The sequence below is a fragment of the Lepisosteus oculatus genome, chromosome 14, assembly GCF_040954835.1.
Source record: "Lepisosteus oculatus isolate fLepOcu1 chromosome 14, fLepOcu1.hap2, whole genome shotgun sequence".
NCBI classification, from domain to species: Eukaryota; Metazoa; Chordata; class Actinopteri; order Semionotiformes; family Lepisosteidae; genus Lepisosteus; species Lepisosteus oculatus.
The window spans coordinates 42168174-42194374 of NC_090709.1; the positions used below are offsets into that span (position 1 = coordinate 42168174).

Genomic DNA, 26201 nt, shown 5'->3' on the forward strand with positions numbered 1-26201 from the left:
AGGGCTGAAGTAGCAAAGTGAGTACAGACAGCAATCTCTGTGTGGAGTTGAAAAGATATCACCCCGCCCCTGAGGGAACGGCAGGTGTCCATCAGAGTCTCCTTATGGAGACTCGGCTCTGGGGCTTGTGGGATACTGCAGTTGCCACCCCACACTGTCGGTGTGCTTCCTGTGGGGCAGCTGTGAAAGTTAGTGAGGATCTGGGGACGTATCTCGGCCTCCTTCAACCGCCTGAGGAAGTACGGGCGTATAGTCGCCACGTTTGGTCCCGTGGATTGTGACGTGGAGCGGCCCTTCCTGCCCACTAGTCACTGTGGTGACTAATGTAATGCACGAGCAAATGAGGACGGCCGACATTTCACCACGGAGATGTCCTAACGTGACCCGCAAGCAGAGGAAGTTGGAAGTATTTGTTGGCAAATGCCGTCTCGAAATCGAGAGCCGGGTTTCTGTGCGTTGTCGCGGGATTTTCTCGAAGAAGAGCCGGGAGAGGTGCTCTCATTCACTCAGTGAGGTCTTTATTCGTATCGCAATGTGGGGGGAAAGTGCAGAGAAGTGAAGGCCGATTCAGAAGCAAGCAGGGAGAGGTCTGGTTTTTAAGCTGACGCAACGCTTCAAGAACAGGAGAAGCAGTCATTTTCCGTTCCTGATGGGTTTTTGCTTTCAACAAAGAAGAGCAGTTAATAAAATAGTTTCTCTCACTCCCTTCTTCAAGCGGCAGAGAGAAACATGATTCAAACGCCCCGTGCCCTTGACGAGCTGGGGTGCTCTCCCACTTTGTTGTGAGTATCCGGCTGCTTCTGCAGCACAGCTCTGTCCGTAAAACAACATCTTTAGGATAAAACGCTTTTTCTCGGTAGCTTCCATTACAGTCTTCAAGACCGAACAGTTCGGACAGCACGCAGGCCGGGCGAAGAGGCCGTTCTCTCGGTCTCCATTGAACTCCTCCTTGGTTGTGTTCAGTATGGAGGACCGGCCGGGGAACTTGCGTCAAGCGTGACAGCGGGAGAACACACAAAAAACGAAAGAGCAGGACAAGCGCCGCGCGTCTCGCGGTCCGCACAGGATCGAGGGCGAGTTCCGTTGTCACTCAGACTTTGCAGAGGGGGGATCGGCCGTCCCGGTGCATGCTGGGATAGGGTCGGCCGCCGCCGCCGCCCTGAACTGGATGCAGCGGTCAAAATAGCGGAGGGGTGGGTGGAATCTCCTCCCTCTGCGCCAGCGCGGGAGATCTTCTCGCGCTCCATCGCCTTGGACAAAACAACAAAACAACGTTCAGCCATGGAAGTAAACCATCGCTACTCCACCACGAGACAGGAACTTCCTCACGGCCTGACCAGGACTGGTCAACGAATCCAGTCCAGTCCGCGTGTTTGCTCCAGCTCAGCTGTAACTCACCAGTGGAGGCACCCTGCTTTAATTAAGAAGCTCGGGATCGATTCCATCGTTGATGGAAGGTTCGAGGACCGGTAATGTCCTAGATGGGAAGATCTAGGGCCGGCGACCTCTAGCATAGTATAAGCAGGTCTGTGCTTTTGGCGGTTTTTATTAAACTGCAGCAAGAAATAATAATATTTGCTTACACTTATATAGCGTGTTTCTGGACACTCCACTGTAAACAGCTGTTTACAGGTAATGGGGAATCCCACTACTACCACCAATGTGGAGCCCCCACCTGGATGATGCTCCAGTCTGCTCAGCACACAGCAGCTCTCAGTGGGGAGGAGAGCAGAGTGATGAAGCCAGTTCAGAGAGGGGGGGTTATTAGGAGGCCATGATGGGTAAGGGTCAATGGGAAATTTAGCCAGGACGCCGGGGTTACACCCTTACTCTTTTCGAGAAACACCCTGGGATTTGTAATGATCACAGAGAGTCAGGACCTCGGTTTTACATCTCATCTGAAGGACGGCGCCTGTTTACAGTCCAGTGTCCCCCGTCCCTATACTGGGGCATCAGGACCCACACAGACCGCAGGGTGAGAGCGCCCCCTGCTGGCCCCACTACCACCTCTTCTAGCTGCAACCAGAGTTTTTCCCAGGAGGTCTCCCCTCCAGGTACTTACCAGACTGTGAGTTGCAGGGTGATATGGCTGCTGGCCACCGAGCTCTCAAAGACTCGGTTTTAGACTGTTCTATAGGTGTTTCCTGGGGTTTTAGAGTAGCTGTCTGAGGCCATTACCCAGTGCGATGGATCTGAACCTCAGCCAGTGTAGCACAGGGGACCTTCAGTACGATGTATATGAGTGTCCAGGAGGTTCCTGGAGATTTCTTTTAAAAGCCTGACAGAAAAACTCGCCTAAATCGAATTAACTGGACACCCCTGACTGGAGTGCGGCTGTGTTTTCAGTAGTGTCTGCAGTTACCCGAGAACTAAATTTTGGAAGGAAGCTCTCTTCAGCTAATAGTGGCCCTAAACCAAACTGTTTCAATTCAATTCAACTTAATTCAACTCAACTTTATTGCCATTATACTTGCACAGGTGCAGAGTAGAGTGAAAAGTGTTTCTCATGAGTCACTCAGGAGCGGTATATAAATAGGACAGACGATGAAACACTAGACAGTAACACAATAGCGATAACAGTAACGTGTAATAACATCACGTAATCAAAACTGTGCAAAATCCGCAAACAGAGAAGAGAATACAAGAGGACACAAATAGTGCAAGGTCATTCTTGGAACAGTGCAAAAATAGTACGGTGATTAATAAATATTACAAGTAATACAGTTTTCCCGAGCTATCGAAGGGACGGGACAATTACAATTGTAATTACAATTACAAATACTGACCCCAAACCAGACTGTTTCATTGCTCGCCGGCACTCTCTGGGATGCCTGCGCTCTGTGCTCAGTGCCTCAGGTGCACATCAGTGAAAAGAATCGTCCCGGTTCGGCCTTTCCAGCGCCTTACCTTTTCGCTTCGACTTCGTCCTCGCCAAAGCGACTGCCGAGATCATCCCCAGCAGCCCGCAGACCACCAGGGCGGCGTACACCCGGTAGAAGGTGGAGGTGATGCCGAAGAGGCCGTCCCTCCCTGCAGAAATCAAACAGCCCCTATTAATCAGACATCAGGTCTCCAGCTGTTGATAACGGAAACGCTGCCCTCCCTATTCAAGCACAGCATCTACTCACGATGGGTTCCCCTAACACTTAAAGTTGCTGATGCCAGGGGTCCCCGTTAGTCTTCTAGGTCATCCTGTCTCGCCTGTTGTTTCAAGAGTAGGAACCTTTCTAGGTTCAATTAACCAGAAAGAAGAGCACAGCAGGTTCAGTTAAGATGGCTGAACCTTGTCCTGAACTACATTTCCCAGAGGGCTTCGGGGGTAGGGCTGGGGGGTGGGGTTAAGTCACCTGACAAGTTGCTGAAGAGCAAATTGATTGGCCGAGACGCTTGTTTTCGAAGGGCTCTCGGGGAGAGAGACGGCACTGTCTTTGGAAGAACTGGGGCACAGTCCGTGTAGGATGTAGAGGCGACCTCTCTGGTTTTCTCACCCTGTCGTTTAGCAGCGAATGCGATCTGATCTCTTTACGAGCTTGGAGGTCGGAGAACCCGTTTTTGCACAGCGCCGCAAATCCGTGGAATGAAACGAATTCATCTTCTATCCCCTTTATCTAGAATTTTTCCAGAAGCCAATTCACCTACCAGCAAGTCTTTGGACTGGGACAGGCAAACCTGGGGGGGGGGGGAGAACATGCAAACTCCACACAGACAGCAGCACCCCAGGAATTGAACCCCGGGCCCAGGGTAGGAAAAAACACAACTGATCGTTGTTTTCAGACATTAAACGATGGGCAGAGCTCAGTGCGAATGTCCTCTTTGGCGCTATACGGGGCACTAAAATTGGCAGCACTAAATAAATGACGGCAGGCGAGAGTCTCACCAGCGCACACCAGTCCCGCCTCTTCTCCCAGGGTGCAGTTCGTCGTGTTCGTGGGCGACGGCGGGCAGAAGAAAATCCGAGATTCGTTGCCTCGGCACCGGAGCGCCCCTGACCACACCGGGCCGCCCCCTCTCCCGAAATAAGACGCCCGCCCCACTTTTTCGAGGGTCCCGCAGTGCAGCTCCCGGCAGACGACCTCGGCGCTCGGCCGGTCGAAGTCCGAGCGGCACACGGAGCCCCAGGTCGTCCCGCGAAGCACCTCCAGCCTCCCCGAGCAGCGATCCCAGCCTCCCGCCAGCCTGGCCGCACGGTGCCCTGGGATTGCAGCACAGGAGAAACCCGCCCGGGAGGTTAATGTTCCCGATCAGTTTAGACCAGTCATGTCCCGTTCCGCATCGTCCGTTTTTTTCCCCAATTCAGGGTCAGGGGGCAGGCTGGGGTCAATCCCAGCAAGCAATGGGCGCGCAAGGCAGGATACACCGGGGGATGGGACACCAGTTCAGCACAGGGCACAGGGCCATCACCCGGGGGCCAATTTACCCAGAAGTCAACTAAGCCACCAGCATGTCTATAGATACCAGAGCACCTAGAGGAAACCCACATGAATGTGGGGGAGAACATGCAAACTCCACGCAGACAGCAGCCCTAGTCCGGAATTGAACCCAGTGGAATGCCCACCTCTGCAATACTCCATTCGGGCATAGCAGACAGTCACTTAAACCGACCCACAGCCTAAGCCAGAACTATAGGGCACCCAGTGAGACCACACCTCTGACAGATACCAGTCCTATCGCAGAAAACACACTGCCCTTCAAATTTCAACAACATCTCCCAAACGACCTGCTGAAGCAGCACCAGGAGACCACCGTGCCGACACCGCGGAGGACACGCGGACTCCACCGAGACTGTGCGCTCTTCATCAAAAGAGGAACTGCACTGCAATTTCCGTATTTCGGAGGTTTGGAAGGAATCGGCGGTGAGGACGATTTCAGACCCCGTGACACTGTAAACAAGCAGCGTTGCGAATCCAGCTCTTTTTAATTCAGTAGAAGTTTTGCTCGCGACTTCCAGACGGTTTTGCCAACAGATACTACTTCTTAACTCTGCATGCAGATCACATTGGACCACCTTCTGCAGTGAAATGTCTGCTGCACACAACTTGTACATCACAGTACATCAAGTCATCATAGTGACTAGTGAGCAGGAAGGGCAGCGTCGCTTTGCAATTCCTGGGAATTCGAATGCGAATTCACAACAACCTGGCGACTTGCAGTACTTTCCACAATGTTTATGATTTAGCGCTTATATATTAAAAAAAATGTCTTTTAATTACCATCAATGCCATCGCAGTACATTAGTCATTGCAGGGACTAGAGAGGGGGAAGGGCAGCAGAAAGGGAGTTTGAAACGACATGGTGACTTAACGCCACTTTTCACAGGTCACAGTTTTGTGCTTCATTTGGAATTTTGGTCCATTTTCTCTGCAGCCAATTTAATTTAATTTCGGGACCGAGATTTAATAACGGGTCGGAGTTTCTGATATGGAGTAAGAGCTCGTCCCCCACCTGAGCAAACCGCTCCAGCCTCCCAGCTGACGCGCTGTTGTTCTCTGACTTTACCGGGCCGGCAGTACTGCAGTGCAGACTCGGATCCGTCGCAGGACACGCCACTCAGAACCGCCGCTCCGGGATCGGTCCCGGAGTGGGATCGGCCCGGATCGGCGGAGAGGGCCGGACCGCAGCTGAGCTGCTTGCACACGACCGAGGCGCTGTGGAGGTCCCAGCCCGCGTGATCGATGATCATCCAGCGCCTTTTGTGATAAAACTCCACCGTCCCAGCACATGGGCTGCCCTCATTTACCAGCCTCACCTCCGCGATGCCTGGAGAGAGAAAGACATGGGTCACACACACCAAGACCATATAATATCCCAGTGTCCGGAGAGGGCGACACACAGCCTGATTAATACACACACTGACAGTATTAACCTCTGTTGTACACACACGTAAAAAAGCCAAGCAACGATGGTGAGGATCGCAGTTGTAACACTCAACAGAAAAGGAGGAGTACGGCCAAAAGATTATGGTGATGCCCCAAGGGGCATTGCAACAGAGTTTCTTCAAATAGGCACATCATGGTCAACAGACACCACCAGACAGCCATTAGACTCAAAAGCAGTGCTCTTTGTTTTATATTTTTATTATAAGTGAGGGAACAAAAGCCAACCTCTGTAGACCAAACCGCACAAAAGCCTAACTCTTCTTTTGAGCTGCTAACTAAATCTAGTCATTCTTTTTGTGTATGAAAGCTCACAGAGTATCTTGTCTCATGGCCTCTGGCCTACAGATTCAACTGACTGACTGACTCAGAAAGCCTCAGCTTCCTGCTTTTTAAATGTGCACCCAACCAATCATCTCCCTGGGACCGATCAGGTGACTAACTGGACCCAACAGCTCATTGCCCGCAAAGGCTTCTGGGGAATGCAGTCCAGACGAGGCGGCCATTTTGTCCAGCCCAGAGGAGCCGTCACGATCAGGAAAGGCATTTCAGTTGTGCTCACTGATGAAGACAGGTCCACCTACCTGAACAGATCACCCCAGCATCCACGATGTGGGGGTAACCAAGGTGCTTCAATTCAATGATTGTACACTCCTTTAGGGAAGACTCTGTCCCGTTGCAGAAGACTGAGGCCAGCAGGACAGCTCCAGACCCTGGTCCAAATTGGCCCTGTATTGGCACCGATACAGCATAGCCGCAGACCAGCTGCCTGCACACCACTGTGGCATCTCTGATATCCCAGTCATAGTAAGCTACTGTCCCCCACTCTCCTTTATAGTGAATCTCCACTGTCCCCTCACAAGGATTGGCACCATTGACTAGTCTCACATCCACATTGCCTGGAGAGAGAGGAGACACAGACTGATTAGTGCACACACTGACAGTGTCTAATAACCCAGTGTCTGGAGAGACACGCAGACTGATTAATAACACACTGACAGTATTAACCTCTGTTGCACACACACGTACAAAAGCCAAGCAACGATGGTGAGGATCGCAGTTGTAACACTCAACAGAAAAGGAGGAGTACGGCCAAAAGATTATGGTGATGCCCCAAGGGGCATTGCAACAGAGTTTCTTCAAATAGGCACATCATGGTCAACAGACACCACCAGACAGCCATTAGACTCAAAACCCAGTGTCTGGAGAGACACACAGACTGGTTACAGACTGGTCTCCTTTAGTGATCTCTGGAAAATGGGTTTCTGTCACGGTTGAACTCATCTCAAGCCCGGTGCTGTGACTCCTCGCATCCCCACACCGACACGGTACTTTAGGATCGTCCTCGACTGGCGACAGGGAGCCCCCACCGCCACTCACCTTTGCAAATCACGCCCGCGTCCTGAGCGTGACTGCAGTCGTGCCGCCCCCAGCCGGGGGTCGCGCAGTCCAGCAGATCGGACTCCGACCCCTGGCAGGCCACCTCGTCCAGCCAGACGGGCCCGGCGCCCTCCCCGAAGAAGACGTCGTGGCGCGGCGGGACCGTGTCCCGGCAGCCCAGCTGCTGGCACACCACGCCGGCCTCCCGCTGGCCCCAGGCGTCGTCGCACACCGTCCCCCACTGCCCCGCGTGCAGGACCTCCACCCGGCCCGAGCACGGCCCGCCGCCCGCCAGCCTCATGCCCCGGCCTGGAAAAGAGAAATCGCAGACGGGTCCCGTGGACCGGGGGCCCGAAAAAACGGAGTGACCCCCCCCAACGTGCAAACGAGCCATCAGGTAGCGGCGGCCTAGATGCTACTGATGATGTAGGTCGAGGGCGGTGACGGTGCTCTGGTGAAAGCAACAGCAGACCTGGCTCATGTGTCAATTCAGACAGCATCAGGGGCTAATTATTCTTATTCTTATTCTTATTTCTACTCTCAAAATTTTCTGTTCTCTATTCTCTATTCTTATTCTCAACTCTCCATATTCTATATTCTCTATTTCTTATTCTCTATTATCTATTCTCTGTTCCTTATTCCTTATTCCTTCGTCTTTATTCCCAGTTCTCTATTCCTTATTCCCTATTCCCAGTTCTCTATTCCTTATTCCTTCTTCTTTATTCCCTATTCCCAGTTCTCTATTCCTTATTCCTTCTTCTTTATTCCCTATTCCCAGTTCTCTATTCCTTATCCCCTATTCCCAGTTCTCTATTCCTTATTCCTTCTTCTTTATTCCCTATTCCCAATTCTCTATTCCTTATTCCTTCTTCTTTATTCCCTATTCCCAGTTCTCTATTCCTTATCCCCTATTCCCAGTTCTCTATTCCTTATTCCTTCTTCTTTATTCCCTATTCCTGTCACGCCCTCTGCAGCCAGAGGGCGCTCCTTCTCTGTCCTGTCCCTAGTTTCCGGTCTGCTGTCCTTCCTGTCCCTCTCTTTCCCTTGGGCTATATATTTCCGGGTCTTGCACTCTGTCCTCGCTCAGCATTGACGTTCGGATGTCCTGAGACCCGCCTAGCACCAGGGCGCCCCACGTCCGCTCCCTGAGGGCATAGGTTTCTATACGGCATTCCCGAACTCTTTGCATTATGAGCCCGGGCCTTTTTCCCGTCTCGCCGCTACGCATATGGGTCTTTTTCTGCTCTCCTGCTCCCCACGGTTAGTCCCTTTGGACGTCCGTGACAGAATGCTGAGCCACCTACTGACCCCGCGAGCGGCGTTTTTTTTTGTCTTGCCGCAGTTTTTTTTTTCTCTGGGCTGTTTTTTTTTTTCAGTTCCTCTATTCTAATCACTGGATATCACTCCGATCTTCCGTGCCTGTGAGCGGGTCCTGTACCTGGCTTTCCTCGGGTAGATCACTCCGATATCAGTGATTGAATGTTGAGCTGGCTTGCCTATTCTTATTACTGGATATCACTCCGAGCTTCTGTGTCTGGAGCGGGTTCTCTTGCCTGGCTCTTCCTGGTCTGGCTCTCTCCGATATCAGTGATAGAATGGTAAGCTTTCTGCCGTTCCTCCATTCTTTTAGCTGGATATCACTCCGGGCATCTGTGTCTGTGAGCGGGCTTCGGTCTGGCTTTCCTCAGGTTGTCCACTCCGATATCAGCGTTAGTATGTGAACGTGCCCATTCGCCGTTCCTCCATTCTTTTCGCTGGATATCATTCCGGGCATCTGTGTCTGTGAGCGGGCTTCGGTCTGGCTTTCCTCAGGTTGTCCACTCCGATATCAGCGTTAGAATGTGAACGTGCCATTTGCCCAATCTGCGGTATTTTTCCCCGGGGTTTTTGTGTTTTTTTTTCTTGTTTTTTGCCTTTTTGTTTTGATTTTTTTCTTCCTGGTTTCCCCTCCTTTTTGGTCCCCCCTGCTCTCTGTGTCTCGGAACTTTGGTTCCTACCTGTTTTTGGTTCCTATTTTTTGTGTGGTTTGTCTCCCTGGTCTTTCCCAGGTTTTTGTCTGTTGTGTTGGTGCTTGTGTACTTTTTGTTTTAAGTCTCCGGAGCTCTTCTCTACCCCCCCTTCCTCCACCCAATAAAGGTTTATACCCCGGAGGAAGGGGTAGCTCTCAGCCGTGGATTCCCGGAGGTTTCCTTTCAGTTAAATGAGGTTTTTCCTCCCCCCAGTGCTGTGCAGCTTCTTTATTTGTATGGGCGTCGGGAGCCGCCCATGAAGGGGGGGGTACTGTCACGCCCTCTGCAGCCAGAGGGCGCTCCTTCTCTGTCCTGTCCCTAGTTTCCGGTCTGCTGTCCTTCCTGTCCCTCTCTTTCCCTTGGGCTATATATTTCCGGGTCTTGCACTCTGTCCTCGCTCAGCATTGACGTTCGGATGTCCTGAGACCCGCCTAGCACCAGGGCGCCCCACGTCCGCTCCCTGAGGGCATAGGTTTCTATACGGCATTCCCGAACTCTTTGCATTATGAGCCCGGGCCTTTTTCCCGTCTCGCCGCTACGCATATGGGTCTTTTTCCGCTCTCCTGCTCCCCACGGTTAGTCCCTTTGGACGTCCATGACAATTCCCAATTCTCTATTCCTTATTCCTTCTTCTTTATTCCCTATTCCCAGTTCTCTATTCCTTATCCCCTATTCCCAGTTCTCTATTCCTTATTCCTTCTTCTTTATTCCCTATTCCCAGTTCTCTATTCCTTATTCCTTCTTCTTTATTCCCTATTCCCAGTTCTCTATTCCTTATTCCTTCTTCTTTATTCCCTATTCCCAGTTCTCTATTCCTTATCCCCTATTCCCAGTTCTCTATTCCTTATTCCTTCTTCTTTATTCCCTATTCTCTACTCTTTATTCTGATTCACAGTGCCATCACGGTCAGTTTTCTCTTACCGGAGCAAGAAACTCCAGCATCGTCGCTGTGGTTCCCAGTGAGCTCCCGCCACTCGCCCGCCGCGCAGAGCCGCAGGGCCGGTTCCGACCCGTTGCAGGCCGCCTCGAACGTCCAGACGGGGCCGGCCCCCTCTCCGAAGCCCCCCGCCGCCGCCACCGCGCCGGCCTGGGCCGCGCCGCAGAAGAGCTGCCGGCAGATGACGGCGGCCACCTCGCCCGTCAGGAGCGCGCGGGGCAGCGTGCCCCAGCGGCCTCCGTGGAGGAGCTCCACCCTCCCGCTGCAGGGGGCGCTGCCGTTCACCAGTCGCAGGTCTACACTCGCTGGGGGGGGAGAGAGAGACGGTGCTGGGGGGGGGGGATCACGGAGATCGTCCGTCACGCCCCCCCCCCCGTCATCCGAAACGAGCCCACTGATTGGATCCCACTGCCTGCGAAATGATCCAATCACCCGCCTCGATCCCCGCCACGCCTCCCGAGTCCTCATCCCAGTGAGGAGCTCCCAGTTCATGTCCTTGGGAATCGGGATCGGGAAGCGACCTGATCGCTGGCCGACCCTTGAATCTCGGGCTTTCCCTTGGACGACGATTCCTGATCCTACGATTCCGGCTCTCTCCCAGACCCCCCAGCCCGACCCCGTGTTTGACATCAAACGGGCTACCGCGTCCAGTTTGACATCGTGTCTTTGGCCGTTCGGCCCTCCTGGAGCTCGTGACTATGATTCTGTGGTCACAGGGGCTAGCGGGGCTGTCTTGTGTGGGGTTATCGCAATAATAATCAACTGTATTTTATATAGCGCCTTCAAAGGTGGCCTCTCAAAGCGCTTTACAGAATCACAACAACAATAAATAAGAAGAATACACAAGATAAAACACAATGACAACACACAGAGGAGAGCGTGGATGGTGGTACTAAGAGAAGCAGAGGGGTGAAGAACAGAACCAGTTCAGTAAAGGCTCTTCTGGAGAAGAGGGTTTGGAGTCTGAATTGGTAGGAGTTTAGAGAAGGTGACTCTCTGATATCCTTGGGCAGAGAGTTCCAGAGCTTGGGGGGCACAACAGGAGAAGGCCCTGTCACCCCTAGAGTGTAGACGGGCTTGGGGGGACAGTAAGGAGGGCAGAATCTGAAGAGCGAAGGTTGCGAGGTGGGGAGTAGGGCGATGATAGCTCAGACAGGTACTGAGGCGCCCAGCCATGCAGAGCCTTATAGGTGAGCAGGAGGATTTTACCAAGTCCACACGGAATATGACCGGAAGCCAGTGCAGGGACTCCAGGATGGGAGTAATGTGATCACTTGCACTAGAGTTTGCATGTTCTGCCCCCCCCCCCGTTAGACCTGCTGACAGGGTCATAGGCGTCTGGGAAGTTTGACACAAAGCAGGCAGACGTAAAATAATATAGTTCAGGTGGGGTAGCTGCGTCAGCATGCGTAGGCTGCAAAGGAACAAGTAATAGGTTTATTCCATGCTGAAAAAAAGAAGAAAGAGAACACAACGTTTCGGCCGTGGAGCCTTCTTCAGGTGTTCTTCGGGTGTAAAATAATATATCTTTGCGGCAGGGCCCGTGGGACTGAGAGCAGTAGTTTCCGCTGACCTGCCACTAGGGGGCGTTTGGGGGCCTCTGTTGTGTGTGATTCATCTCACATGTGGCGCAGTAATTAACGAAACAGATAATGAGTGCGGGGCTCATAATCTGTTTCTCACTTGGGTTCCTTTTCGATTTGTTTTGTAGATAAAAGGAATTCACGGTGATGTTGGATTCTTTAAAGTTGGTTTTCTTTAGGGCAGAGATTTGTCAAGTTGTTTCTGTGTTTGCTTTTTTTGCATGAGAGGTAGAAAAAAAAACAGCCCCACCCATATTTTTTTTTGTAGCCTGGGAATATCCTACTCCGACAGGGGAAGAGATCTCCAGAATATGTTACACACAGAGGGTGGTGGGGGTGGGGAACAAGCTGCCCAGCCCTGTGGTTGAAGCCGATACCCTGGCTTCTCTCAGGACACAGCTGGGTGAGCTCCTCCAGTCAGGACAGGAGGGGCTCTACTGTAGACAGAGGGTGGTGGGGGTGGGGAACAAGCTGGCCAGCCGTGTGGTTGAAGCCGATACCCTGGCTTCTCTCCAGACACAGCTGGGTGAGCTCCTCCAGTCAGGACAGGAGGCTCTACTGTACACAGAGGGTGGTGGGGGTGGGGAACAAGCTGGCCAGCCGTGTGGTTGAAGCCGATACCCTGGCTTCTCTCCAGACACAGCTGGGTGAGCTCCTCCAGTCAGGACAGGAGGCTCTACTTTACACACAGAGTGGTGGGGGTGGGGAATCAACTGCAAATAGTCATGCTTCACACTCCTGGAAGTTAAAAGAGCGCGTTCGCCCCTGACCTGAACAGATCGCTCCCGCGTCGGCGTCGTGAGGGGCGTCGCGGCCTTTCAGCTCCGTTGACCTGCACTTCCTCAGGGTGGATTCTGACCCCTTGCAGGCCACATCCCTCACCAGGACGGGCCCGGAGCCGGGTCCGAAGTGCGCGCCGCCCGGCGCCGCCACCGCGGCCCCGCAGTCCAGCTGCCTGCACACCACGCCGGCGTCGTCGAGATCCCAGCCCTGGTGGGCCACCGTCCCCCACTTCCCCTTGTACTGGAACTCCACTGTCCCTGCGCACGAGCTGCCACCCCTGACCAGCCTCAGATCTGGAGAGAGGGGGACAATGTCAGCTGATCCGTCGCTGTGTCCAACGAAAGCAGACACGATCCGGGTGGGGTAGGGAGCACATCCTTTATTGCGTGTGCATGGGGGGGCCAGAGCCTGACGCGACTCCTCGGTGCAAAAGGACGCTCTTTATACAAAATCACAAACAGCAGGCCCACCCAGAACAAATCCAGTACAGTTCCCATATGGTGAACAGCCAAGGCTGCTAGCCTTTGTGCGTGAGCCAGCAGCTAGATCACCCTGCAGCTCCCAGCTGGCAGCCCCCCCCCACTGGAGCCCAGCAGGTGTGAGCCTGGTCAGTACCTGGAGGGGAGACTCCTGGGAAAAACTAAGGTTGCTGCTGGAAGAGGTGTTAGTGGGGCCAGCAGGGGGCGCTCTCACCCTGCGGTCTGTGTGGGTCCTGATGCCCCAGTATAGTGACGGGGGACACTGGACTGTAAACAGGCCCTGTCCTTCGGATGAGACGTCAAACCGAGGTCCTGACTCTCTGTGGCCATTAACAATCCCAGGGCGTCTCTCGAAAAGAGTAGGGGTGTCACCCCGGCATCCTGGCCAAACTTCCCATTGGCCCTTAACCATCATGGCCTCCTAATAACCCCCCTCTCTGGACTGGCTCCATCCCTCTGCTCTCCTCCCCACTGAGAGCTGCTGTGTGGGGGAGCGTTCTGGCGCACTATGGCTGCCGTCGCATCATCCAGGTGGGGGCTGCACACTGGTGGTGGTAGTGGGATTCCCCCTGACCTGTCAAGTGCTTTGAGCGGAGTGTCCAGAAAAGCGCTATATAAGTGTGAGCAATTATTATTATTAATTACAAACTGAAAGAATGTTCTTGGGTTCCTTTTAATTGTTGTTTGAGCGGACCTTGTTTCCGTCTAGATTCCGTTCGTCGCGGCTTAGGCCGACGGCGGGCGGATCGCCGAAGGGAAAGAAAAAAGTGAAGACTCTGCGCACCTTGAAATCCACTTTCGGAATAGCCGATGTCACCCCCTGGAAGACAAAAAAGAAAGAGGGTTTTTATACAAAACGTGCGACTGGCTCTATCGGGGGGGGTCGTCACTGCCTGGAACAGCCGCGAGCCGGCGTGGGACTCTTGATCTGGAGCAGCCGGCGTCGATCGCAAGCCCCTTGCCTCCCCCCCCAACATTTGGCTGAAAGGTTCAGAGCTGTAGCTGTGTCAAAGCCCTCGGTGAGAGGAAAAGAGTGTCAAAAAAAATAAAAAAACACCAGCCCGTTGTTGAACTGGCGATAAGCCGAGACTCAGAACCACAGCGGAAGAAAACCGTATTGCGAAATAACCGCGATCAGCGATTTCGATTTCTCGGGCCACCGGAGAGACGGAAGTCGAGCCTGCCCTCTCGGGGACGGGGACGGGGGGGGTCGTACATTTATGCTGCTTTCAAGGCTGCTTCTGACAACGATTCCCAAAATATGCTGCTAATTATTCTTATTTCAACTTTCTCCTCTCTACGCTCTGCACTCTACACTCTATTCTTATTCTCGACTCTCAATATTCTCTATTCTCTGTTTCTTATTCTCTAGTCTCTGTTCCTTATTCCTTATTCCCAGTTCTCTATTCCTTATTCTTTATTCCCTTTTCCCAGTTCTCTATTCCTTATTCTTTATTCCTTATTCCCAGTTCTCTATTCCTTATTCTTTGCCCCTGTTCCCAGTTCTCTGTTCCTTATTCCTTATTCCCAGTTCCCTATTCCTTATTCTTTATTCCCTATTCCCAGTTCTCTAGTCCTTATTCTTTGTCTCCTGTTCCCAGTTCTCTGTTCCTTATTCTTTATTCCTTATTCCCAGTTCTCTAGTCATTATTCTTTATTCCCTATTCCCAGTTCTCTAGTTCTTATTCTTTATTCCCTATTCCCAGTTCTGGGCTTCTAAAACGGCCTCTTCCGCCAGCGATGGCTTCCTATTTTGGACAATTCTCGACGTTTCTGGTGAGTTTTTTGTTCATAAGCGGGTGGCGTGGTATTGCAGTGGTGAGCTTTGCCACCTGGCAGCGCTGGGGAGGGGGGCCCGGGTTCAATTCCAGACCCCGGGGTGCTGTCTGTGTGGAGTTTGCATGTTCTCTCCACTTTCCTCCTACAGTCTGAAAGACACATCCTGGTGGGTTAATTGGCTTCTGGGGAAAAAATTGGATCTGGTGTGAGTGTATGTGTGGCTGCGTGTCAGAGATGAACTGGTGTCCCGTCCCAGGAAGTAGCCCACCCTTCTCCTGACGCTGCATTAATCTCTGGATCCCCGCCATCCTGAATTGGATGAAGGGATTAGAAAATGGATGGATCTTTATTCCGGTGTTTGCTGAACGGATGAAGCATCATCCTAGGTGGGCGTCAAGGGCTTTGAAGTGGAGTGTCCAGAAAAGTGATATTTAGGATTATTCTCCAGGAATAACCACCCCCAAGAATGAAGCGTACTGAAGGGATCATGGAGCGAAAATGTGGCTGAACCCTCTTGGCTGAGGGCTGACCTCCTGGACAGAGGACGAGGAGGCTGGGACCCCCCTACAGAGGGTCATTTTGAAATCGCTTCGCACTTTGTGCAGTGTGTGCTCGTCCTCCTAGTTTGACTCGGTTTTCATTTCTGACCAGTTAAGCAAATTGAGGAGCTACTTGAGTATATCTACAGAAATACCTTCCATGGTATTTTCCACCGATCCAGTACGAGCACGTGTGCGATCCCGCACATCGTGGTGACTGGAAAGCAGCATCCAACCAGACCTTTTTCGCCATCGCGCTCTGCCATGGGGAAGCAGGGCGACGTACGGTGAGGAACCTTACAAGACGGGCTGGTGGGGGAGGCGATACTGGTGTATCGATGCAGGCAACATCACACCCGTCTCATGTGTGACTTCGGAAAAGCCTGAAGGCAGCATGGGCCGCGGGTAGTGGAATGAAAAGGGAAGCAGAGCGTGTAGTGCAATTCAGCCTAAGACGATCCCTGAACTCTTCCCACATCCTCCATCAGCTGCTGGCCCAAGTGCTCCCATATTTCCACAGACATCTGTGAACGTCTCGTTCTAGCCTGCACTGCAGTTACACTGGTTATTTCAGCACTATTAATCTGCGACAAAACCACGACACATCATACAATCTATGCCGCGGCAGAAACGTTTCAGCCTTAAGACGCCGAATCCAGGGCCGATCTCGAGAGCCTTCTGTTTAAACAGCTCCTGGAGGTTTCACGCAATAGACACGTCGGGTGAGATCTGGAGAAATGCCGCAAGAAACGTTGCATCCTCATTCTTGGAGGTGCTTTTGTTTCTCTTGATTTGATTAGATACGTCAATGCAGATCGCCCAGTTGTCACCACTGATCGCGTCTTCAAGTAGAAAAGCTCCAACCTGCGGCTGTTCGACAGCTGCTGTGGGACTTACCAGTTGAGGAGAGCCGGAGGAGGGCAGCCAGGGAGAAGACGGACAGGATCTTCTCCATCCTTGACCGGGACTGACTGGCCTCTCTCAGAGCAGAGCGAGATCCCAGACAAACAGAGTCCGCAGGACTGGCCACCACCCTGGAGCAGAGTCACAGAGCAGCAGAGGAGATCTAGAGCGCTTATAGACAGCAGGAACAGGTCTTCAGCTCCTCCTGTGGCACCTCCTTCCCTCTGTAGATGATACTCGTAAGGGGAAATGGTGCATCACCCTTATCTTGATTGACGCATGTGTAACTGGAGATAATTTGTCCAGTCTCCACCCCCTTCATCAGAAACATTAATTTTTGTATTCTTGTGCTTACGATATGGGGACACTTGGGTGGTGCTGAAGTTTTTGAGCTCTGAACACTGGACTCCCCTGTGTGTCCCCCTGTACAGCCCTAGAGCTCTGAACACTGGGCTCAGCTGTTTGTCACCCTGTACAGCACTAGATCTCTCAACACTGGACTCCCCTGTGTGTCTCCCTGTGCAGCACTAGAGCTCTGAACACTGGGCTCAGCTGTGTGTCACCCTGTACAGCACTAGATCTCTGAACACTGGGCTTCCCTGTGTGTCACCCTGTGCAGCATAGAGCTCTGAACACTGGGCTCCCCTGTGTGTCTCCCTGTGCAGCACTAGAGCTCTGAACACTGGGCTCAGCTGTGTGTCACCCTGTACAGCACTAGATCTCTGAACACTGGGCTTCCCTGTGTGTCACCCTGTGCAGCATAGAGCTCTGAACACTGGGCTCCCCTGTGTGTCTCCCTGTGCAGCACTAAAGCTCTGAACACTGGGCTCCCCTGTGTGTCACCCTGTACAGCACTAGATCACTGAACACTGGGCTCCCCTGTGTGTCTCCCTGTGCAGCACTAGAGCTCTGAACACTGGGCTCCCCTGTGTGTCACCCTGTACAGCACTAGAGCTCTGAACACTGGGCTCAGCTGTGTGTCACCCTGTACAGCACTAGATCTCTGAACACTGGGATCCCCTGTGTGTCTCCCTGTGCAGCATAGAGCTCTGAACACTGGGCTCCCCTGTGTGTCACCCTGCACAGCACTAAAGCTCTGAACACTGGGCTCAGCTGTGTGTCACCCTGTACAGCACTAGATCACTGAACACTGGGCTCCCCTGTGTGTCTCCCTGTGCAGCACTAGAGCGCTGAACGCTGGGCTCCCCTGTGTGTCACCCTGTGCAGCACTAGAGCGCTGAACGCTGGGCTCCCCTGTATGTCTCCCTGTACTGCTCAGCTCTTATCAGTCCTATATCACTGACACCCACAACCTCTCTGTACAGTGCAGCCTGACTTCCTGTCCTGGATAAGCTCAGAAGAGCACAAACCACAGACTCACTGCAAAGGAAGGGGGGCCAAGATCTAGTGCAGTTTTCAGTGAATGCAAGATGCCCCTCAGAAAAAGGACTTCTCAACATCATAAAATACTGTCTTCCTGGCCTGACGGGTGTTACGATCCCTGCCTCCCGGCAACGGAGGAGGCAGAAGTAGGCGTAGCCCCTATCCATCAGTTCACCTATCAGTTTTCCCATTTCACCACCACACCCCCGTCTCATCCTACTTAAACACCTGTCCTTCCCTACCTCGTTGCTCAGTATTGGTTTTCCCTATCGAGCTTCCTGGTTGCGCTTCTTCTACTCTGTGTTTGTCTTGGATTTCGGCTTACGGTTTTTCCCTTTGGACTTCGGCTTTTCGGATCTCGGCTTGGATTGGTACTTTCGCTCTGTCTTGGATAACTGGCTACCTCTGGATTCTCGGATTGCTCTACGGACTACGACTTCGGATCACACTTCGGCTTCGGTTCACGTTCCCTTTCGGATATCTGGCTCCCCCTGGACTCTCGGCTCGTTCCTACGATTACGGTTTACTTTCGGTTTACGACTTGGCTTTGTTCGCTCCTGCAAGTGGGTTCACTCACTAGTTCGGTCCCTATTACCGAACTCGTAATAACGGGGTTCTCTCCCAATGGCGTTCATGTCGGTGTTGCGTTCATGTGGGTGGCTTGACAAGGCAGCCCTGTTGCGCAGGGTTCAGTGCTGCTGTCGTCACTGCAGGGTACCACCGTCTGCTGGGCTTTAACTGGGCTGTGAGTGAACATTTCTGGAGAGAAACAGCAGCCAATGCCTAAAATATTAGCAGGCCATTAGAAAGTTGTTGAAAGTCCGTATTACATATTGTTGTCTTCTATGGCTTATAGGTCTGCTACATTTCTTGAGTGTTGTCTTCAAAAATGTTTAAAATATTTTCCTCCGCTATGCTTAACAAAACGCCAAGAACGAGGTTCCCTCTCGAGTGAAAGATATGCAAAGTCATTACTACACTCGATTTTGAATATCCTTTTTTTGAACAGGTGGCATGGTGCTGCAGGTGTTGGTACTGCCGTCTGGCAGCACTGGGGCCCTGGGGTTCAATTTCTGAGGTGCCACCTGTGGGGAGTCTCTATGTTCCCTTTGCTTTGAGGTGGGCGTCCTCTGGGGGCTCCAGTTTCCTCACACAGTCCAAATATTTACGGGTGGGTGAATTGGCTTCTGGGAAAACTGGCCCTGGGTTGAGTGTGTGTGTGTCGGAGTCTGTCTGCCCTGCAAAGGACTGGCGTGCCCTGAAATACTCTTCCTTATGTCCACTGCTTGTCAGGATAGGCTCTGGGTCCCCAGTTCAGTCTCTGAATTGGAAGAAGTGGTTAGAAAATGGATGCATATACAGTAATGCCTATACAGAAGTTTCTAAACACCCATTCATGACAGTAATGCAAAGCTATACTCTGAACAACAAAATGCAGACAAATGCAAACTTTGTTTATACAGTATACAGGCATGTATATGACTAGACAGCTGAAAAACCTCCTGGAGTCTAGAACTCTCTTCTTAAGTGTTCTCTGGGAAATAATAATTGCTTACACTTATATAGCGCTTTTCTGGACACTCCACTCAAAGCGCTTTACAGGTCATGGGGAATCCCCTCCACCAATGTGCAGCCCCCACCTGGATGATGCGACGGCAGCCATAGTGCGCCAGAACGCTCCCCACACACCAGCTCTCAGTGGGGAGGAGAGCAGCGGGATGAAGCCAGTCCAGAGAGGGGGGTTATTAGGAGGCCATGATTGGTAAGGGCCAATGGGAAATTTGGCCAGGACGCCAGGGTTACACCCCTACTCTTTTCGAGAAACGCCCTGGGATTTTTAATGACCACAGAGAGTCAGGACCTTGGTTTTACGTCTCATCCGAAGGACGGGGCCTGTTTACAGTCTAGTGTCCCCCGTCACTATACTGGGGCATCAGGACCCGCACGGACCGCAGGGTGAGAGCGCCCCCTGCTGGCCCCACTAACACCTCTTCCAGCAGCAACCTTAGTTTTTCCCAGGAGGTCTCCCCTCCAGGTACTGACCAGGCTCACACCTGCTGAGCTCCAGTGGGGGGGCTGCCAGTTGTGAGTTGCAGGGTGATCTGGCTGCTAACCATATTAAAAAACATACCTGGCTCTTTTCCTAAAAAAATTAAAACAGACCCGTCCAACCTTTGCTGAGCTGAGCTGAGCTGTGTCTCAGTGCAACTCTCCTCTACACAACATGTCTGATGTGATTCTCACTGAATGATATGATGTTGAAAAGATGTTGTAGGCTGAAAAAAAGACAGTAAAAAGTGGACACGCAAAACTCAGCAGGTAGAATTTTAGCCGCGTCTTTTTCTTGTTACGATTTGCGGCACGGATATTTTATTTGCCTGTCTTTTTGCACCTCCACGCTGTCGTGTTTTGTGGCAGTATTTAAGGAACGTCATAGCCATGATTTTGAATTTAAAGCCTACACCCTGCCTTTCGCCTCTGGGGACTTGGGACATGCTTAACAACGGGTAGTGTGACATCTCCGCCCGATTTCTGCTGTGTTCAAGGAAATTGTAAGACCTGTAATAGACGTCATGTTCGTTTTTGGTACGTCTCAGCGTGTGTAAAACCATCGCTGCTGGGAATGCAATACAAGTGGGTGAGAAATCGGATTGAGGGCTCTCGTATGATAACAACACCTCCGCTTGTCTGTCATGCATAGCAACAGTCACTAAGGAAGTGCTCAAACAACCCGGAAATCCGGTTTAGGACTATGTAGGAGGAGAGATCGCTCAGCTCTGATTGGTGATGCCTTGGTACGACAAAGGGCCGCCTCTTCCCCCTTTCAGATCTGTGTACATGTTTGTGATTTGGTGAGAGACACAGCTGCACGACCCCGTCCTCATCGGCCCTGGGATTATCTCAGAAAACAAAATGACGACGGACTGCCTGTTCACGCTGGAAAGCGAGATCGAGTCGTGCATGGAGGCGCTGCTGCGGGCGATCGTGTCCGAAGTGGCGGACATTTTCCGAAGCGGCGTGTCTGCCTCGGAGGACCCGTTTCGAGACCAGCTCCGCCGGAGCTCGGGGATGCTGGTGAGGCGGGTGGTGTTCACCCTGACCAAGTTTCTCCGGGGCAGCTTCGGGGATGAGATCGCCCAGATGAAGCGGGAGATCGAGACCCTGAGGGGGAGGCTGCAGGTCTGGGGGCAGCAGGCGGCGGGGTCGGGAGGAGACCGAGACCGGGGGCAGACGGATCGCCTCGGACACACGCCGCCCGGCGAGGTGATCGTGGAAGTCAAGGAAGAAACGGACCCGGAGCTGGAGCTGTCGGGTGCCGGGTGTAAGTGACTCGCGTGGAGGAAATGCTGTCTCTGTGCGTGACTCGTGAAAACGTCGCCCCGGGAATATTGACCGAGGATGGGTCTGCATCTCGAAAGATCGCTTGATGGGCCCTATACGATTTCTGGCATGAGGAATCGGTCTTGTCGCAGACCCCAGCTGGCTCTCCAGGAGACACACGGACAGGGAGAGAAGCTGGGGGTCAGAGCGCAGGGTACGGCGCCCCTGGAGCAGCTGGGGTTCAGGGCCTCGCTCAGGGGGTCCCCAACGGAGTAGGATTCCTCTGCCGGCTGCGGGATTTGAACCGGCAAACCCCTCCCAGCCACGGGCGCAGATCCTTAGATCCAACGTTGACTCCATGTTGTTGCATTTCGTGTAGTTAAGTAGGATTAGAAATGCCCTCGTTATGCGCGGTCTTTTGTTCATCGAGATGATTTGCGGCGAGTTAGCGGTAATCCTATAAAGATATGCATCTGGATACCGATGAGTTACATTTTCTTGCCGCAGAACGTAAACATTTTCAGCGGAACAATGTTTAAAATAGAATCTTATCCCCGAGCAATTTATCGTAGACTATTTTGTCGCCTATGTATTGAATATATTATTAATATCGGGCTCCAGTGTTTCTATTTTAACTGAATAAAATGAGTTTGTGTCTAGTATTTAGTAATGCAATTAGCGTTTAGTGGTTTAATGAAAGCTTTTACAACATTTATATCATGCAAGTAATTGAGCGTAAGGAATTATCGTGGTGTGGTATTCTCTTATTGGAAAGTACACAACCGGTTCTTACACGTCTAGAATTTCGCGTCATTCATTTTTATTTCGTTACTATTTGCATAATATGTTATCTTCGGTCTCTGGATACAGTGGTGCACGCAGGGGGAGAAATCGTTTGATTTAACCCATTGTTTGCAAAATCTTCATGCTTGCTGGAGAAAACCGCTTAGGACGTGCACGGATGATTTTAGATAGATAATACTTTATTAATCCCGTAGGGAAATTGATGTGTTACAGCAGTCCAGCCCAAGACAAAGCAAAAACAGACATCAGAATAGTTAGAAAAGTGGCTGTCCTGGACTTATCTCCAGAATAAAGTGAATATCAAGGTGTATCTAGTGCTTTGTGCTGGTCTGCTATTAAAGTCTTGATGTGGTCAACTTGGTACTGTAAAGTACACATCTAATGTAATGTAGAGTTCGCACCTCTTAATTCAGTTATTTATAATACTAAACCTAGATCAGATGGAATTGCTCTAATGGGTACACTATTTCTGTTCTGGTCTCGTATTACATGCCTCAGTTTTATAACTGTGCCGTGTCGAGATATAAGATATAAGATCAGATCACTCTATTAGCCCTATACAATTTCTGGCATGAGGAATCGGTCTTGTCGCAGACCCCAGCTGGCTCTCCAGGAGACACACAGACGGGGAGAGAGAGAGAAGCTGGGGGGGTCAGAGGGCAGGGTCGGCCATTTATACAGCACCCCTGGAGCAGATGGGGTGAAGGGCCTCGCTCGGGGGGCCCCAACGGAGTAGGATTCCTCTGCGGGCCGCGGGATTCGAACTGGCAAACCCCTTCCGGCCCCGGGCGCAGATCCTGAGCCAAAGAGCCACCACTCCGCCCCAAAACAGATTCCTTGTTCTTTTAATGTCGGTGCTCGACATCTCCCCTGCAAATGGCCGGGGTGCATTGTAGTGCTTGTGATGTTTTGCGTACCACGGTTGAACTTGCACGCCTGTCTAAACCCCGAAGAAGTTCCTTTTCCGAGACAGCCCTGGCTGACGTTAACTGGGCTCTTCTCCTGTCTCTTCAGGGTCGGAGGTCGGGGCTCTCGCTGACGCTGGGGAAGGGGCTCCTCTTGAACAGCAGTGCAACGAGGAGGAGGAGGAGGAGGAGTGGGGGTCCGTCTGTATGCAGGAGACAGAGCTCCTGGCTGCCGAGAGGAAGGAGCAACCCGGGGAGCAGCACAGAAGCAGGGTGGAAGATCTTGGCGGACCGGAGTATCGCCCTTCCGAGCAAAGACCCGAGAGCGTGGCTCGCTACCGTCAGGCGATTGGGGATCGGGATGCTCCAAACAGGCAGGGCGCCGGCGATATTCCACGAAGCGGCGGCGGAGCGGAGTCCGTCTCTGTCCGAGGACAGAAAGAAGAGGGGCGGGGCGACCTGGACGCCGCGCGGCCCGCGGGACAGGCCGCCGAGGTCCGCGCAGCAGAGCGGCCGGCCGGCGGGCTCGGCGAGGAGGGGGCCGACCATCGGCGAAACCGGGGGGGCTCGAGCCCTCCGAGATGGCCGCCGGGGCCCCCCCCGGCCCCTCCTCTTCCTCCTCCTCCTCCCGCGCGCCGGCCCTTCGCCTGCGGCCAGTGCGGCCTGAGCTTCAGCCGCTCGGGCAGCCTGAAGCGCCACTGGCTGACCCACACGGGCGAGCGGCCCTTCGGCTGCCGCCTCTGCGGCCGGGGCTTCGGCCGCCTGGGCAACCTGCGGCGCCACGAGCTCATCCACACGGGCGAGCGGCGGCTGCGCTGCGGCCACTGCGGCAAGACGTTCAGCCGCTCGGACCACTACAAGAACCACCGGCTCCTCCACGGCGCCGGCGGGCCCCGCCCGGGCCCCCGGGCCTCCGATTCGGACCCGCGGGAGGGCGGTTTTAATGTCTCGTCAACCTTCTGATGCTGAGGTGTGATATTGACTGCTATAAGCGGGGCCGGATTTCCCATGAGGCACAGTGCCTACAAAATTTCCCGGGTTCGGTTCCAGACCTCAGGGGCGGCTGGTCTGTGACGCCAACCCCGGGGGGACGGGGCGATTCAAACCCGCGGGAGGGCGGTTTTAATGTCTCATCAACCTTCTGATGCTGAGGTGTGATATTGATTGCTATAAGCGGGGCCGGATTTCCCATGAGGCACAGTGCCTAGGGGCCTACGAAATTTCCCGGGTTCGGTTCCAGACCTCGGGGGCGGCTGGTCTGTGACGTCAACCCGGGGGACGGGGCGATTCAAACCCCGTGAAAGGGGACTTCTTTAGTGTCCCATCAGCCTTCTGATACTGAGGTGTGATATTGACTACTGGAAGCAGGGCCGGATGTCCCATGAGGCACTGCAGGCACAGGGCCTAGGGGCCCGACGAAGGAGGGGGAGCGCTCGTGGCGAGCGATCGGCTCGGGGTGCTCCAAATCTCGTGCCGTCGAGCGGCGGTTCCAGAATCTAGAAGGGGCTGTCTGTGTGGAGTTTGCATGTTCTCTCATTGGCCCTGTGTGAGACTTTGTGTGTGTGTGTCCTGTGATGGACTGGTGTCCTGTCCAGGGTGTGTGTGTGTCTGTGTGTCCTGCGATGGACTGGTGTCCTGTCCAGGGTGTGTGTGTGTGTGTGTGTGTGTGTGTCCTGTGATGGACTGGTGTCCTGTCCAGGGTGTGTGAGTGTAAGTGTGAGTGTCCTGTGATAGACTGTCCAGGGGGTGTGTCCTGTGATGGACTGGTGTCCTGTCCAGGGTGTGTGTGTGTCTGTGTGTCCTGCGATGGACTGGTGTCCTGTCCAGGGTGTGTGTGTGTGTCCTGTGATGGACTGGTGTCCTGTCCAGGGTGTGTGAGTGTAAGTGTGAGTGTCCTGTGATAGACTGTCCAGGGGGTGTGTCCTGTGATGTCCTGTCCTGGGGGTGTGTGAGTGTGTGTGTCATGTGATGGACTGGTGTCCTGTCCAGGGGGTGTGTGTGTGTGTGTCATGTGATGGACTGGTGTCCTGTCCAGGGGGTGTGTGTGTGTGTCATGTGATGGACTGGTGTCCTGTCACGGGTGTGTGAGTGTGTGTGTGTCCTGTGATGGACTGGTGTCCTGTCCAGGGTGTGTGAGTGTGTGTGTCCTGTGATGGACTGGTGTCCTGTCCAGGGTGTGTGAGTGTCTGTGTCCTGTGATGGACTGGTGTCCTGTCCAGGGGGTGTGTGAGTGTGTGTGTCCTGGGATGGACTGGTGTCCTGTCCAGGGGGTGTGTGAGTGTGTGTGTCCTGGGATGGACTGGTGTCCTGTCCAGGGTGAGCCCTGCCTTGCGCTCATTGCCTGCTGGGATAGGTTCTGGCGACCCTGAATTGGAAGAAGCAGTTAGAAATTACAGGCTTTAGGAAAGCTGGAATAACAAAGTGGAATAAGCTGTTCGTCCACACGCGTGGAACAGTTTGTAGCATCATGTCCTAGTCTGTGTACTGCAGATTCAGCTGCAGTCAGTGTGGGCAGAGTTTAAATCGGGCAGGTAGCTTAGAAATGCACCAGCAAATCCTCACTGGAATTGAGAGATGAGAAAAGCTACTTTAAAGGCCACCGGAGAGAAAGGAAAAGCCTGAAATTGATGTTTCATATATACTTAAATTTAAAACCGCCGGTCTAATCCAGTTTGGAAATGCCAGAACCTGCAGTTATAGGAGCGGTCTGTAAAGTGTAAAGGTTTTTAAAACAACAATTGATGTTCTGTTTTTTTATTTCATTGGTAAGGCAATTATTTCTTGTGTAACGTTTTTTGCGAAGAAACATTAAACACGAACGACACTGAACAGACATTGGCCTTGATGGTTTCGGTACTTTTTCCTTTAATTTCAAAGCCAGACCAGTTCTGTGTGCCGGTTGGCGCAGGACAGTCGGGGAGCTGTTTCATCACCTCAACCTACTGCCACCACTACACACAAGACCCGCCCCCACAGTAACCACGCCCACACAATAACCCCGCCCCTCCCACATGATAACCACGCCCACACAATAACCCCACCCCCCAGCCATGGCCCCGCCCACACAATGACCCCACACTCACAATAACCCTACCCCCGCCCCCACAGTAACCCCGCCCCCATCCTTATATTGAGTCCTCCGGACTCTGGGGTTTATTTCTCAAGCTAAGTTGAAGAACTATAGTAGTCATGTCCTGTGTGCATCGGACCAGACCAGCAGTACCTCACAGGGGATCAGCTGTCACACTGCTCACAGGCTCCACAGCACCAGCAGTACCGCCTGCGGCCACAGGAGGGAGACACTCCTGTCTTCTCTCGCAGCGGATCAGCTGTCACACTGCTCACAGACTCCACAGCGCCAGCAGTACCGCCTGCGGCCACAGGAGGGAGACACTCCTGTTTTCTCTCACAGCGGATCAGCTGTCACACTGCTCACAGACTCCACAGCGCCAGCAGTACCGCCTGCGGCCACAGGAGGGAGACACTCCTGTCTTCTCACAGCGGATCAGCTGTCACGCTGCTC

The 26201-nt window shown here is 52.9% G+C and overlaps 2 protein-coding genes and 1 long non-coding RNA gene across 4 annotated transcripts in view; 2 read left to right on the plus strand and 1 right to left on the minus strand.

Annotated features, from left to right (window-relative positions):
* Positions 1–26201, plus strand: part of LOC138243307 (uncharacterized) — a 176176-nt gene that overhangs the window by 135194 nt on the left and 14781 nt on the right. The window lies entirely within an intron of this gene.
* Positions 497–16475, minus strand: LOC107076038 (deleted in malignant brain tumors 1 protein-like). 2 transcript variants are annotated; one of them, XM_069198789.1, is made up of 10 exons: positions 16260–16475; positions 13829–13864; positions 12553–12858; positions 10184–10504; positions 7254–7562; positions 6458–6772; positions 5443–5757; positions 3878–4192; positions 2908–3030; positions 497–1250 (listed from the first exon to the last, which is right to left on the minus strand). In XM_069198789.1, the coding sequence occupies exons 1-10, from the start codon at positions 16315–16317 to the stop codon at positions 1087–1089; spliced, it is 2262 nt and encodes a 753-aa protein (XP_069054890.1). In that variant the 5' UTR covers positions 16318–16475; the 3' UTR covers positions 497–1086. The 2 variants fall into 2 exon arrangements, with proteins under 2 accessions (XP_069054890.1, XP_069054891.1); XM_069198790.1 differs by lacking the exon at positions 7254–7562.
* Positions 20408–25511, plus strand: LOC107076034 (uncharacterized). Its single transcript, XM_069198825.1, has 2 exons — positions 20408–20970; positions 22788–25511. The coding sequence occupies exons 1-2, from the start codon at positions 20562–20564 to the stop codon at positions 23639–23641; spliced, it is 1263 nt and encodes a 420-aa protein (XP_069054926.1). The 5' UTR covers positions 20408–20561; the 3' UTR covers positions 23642–25511.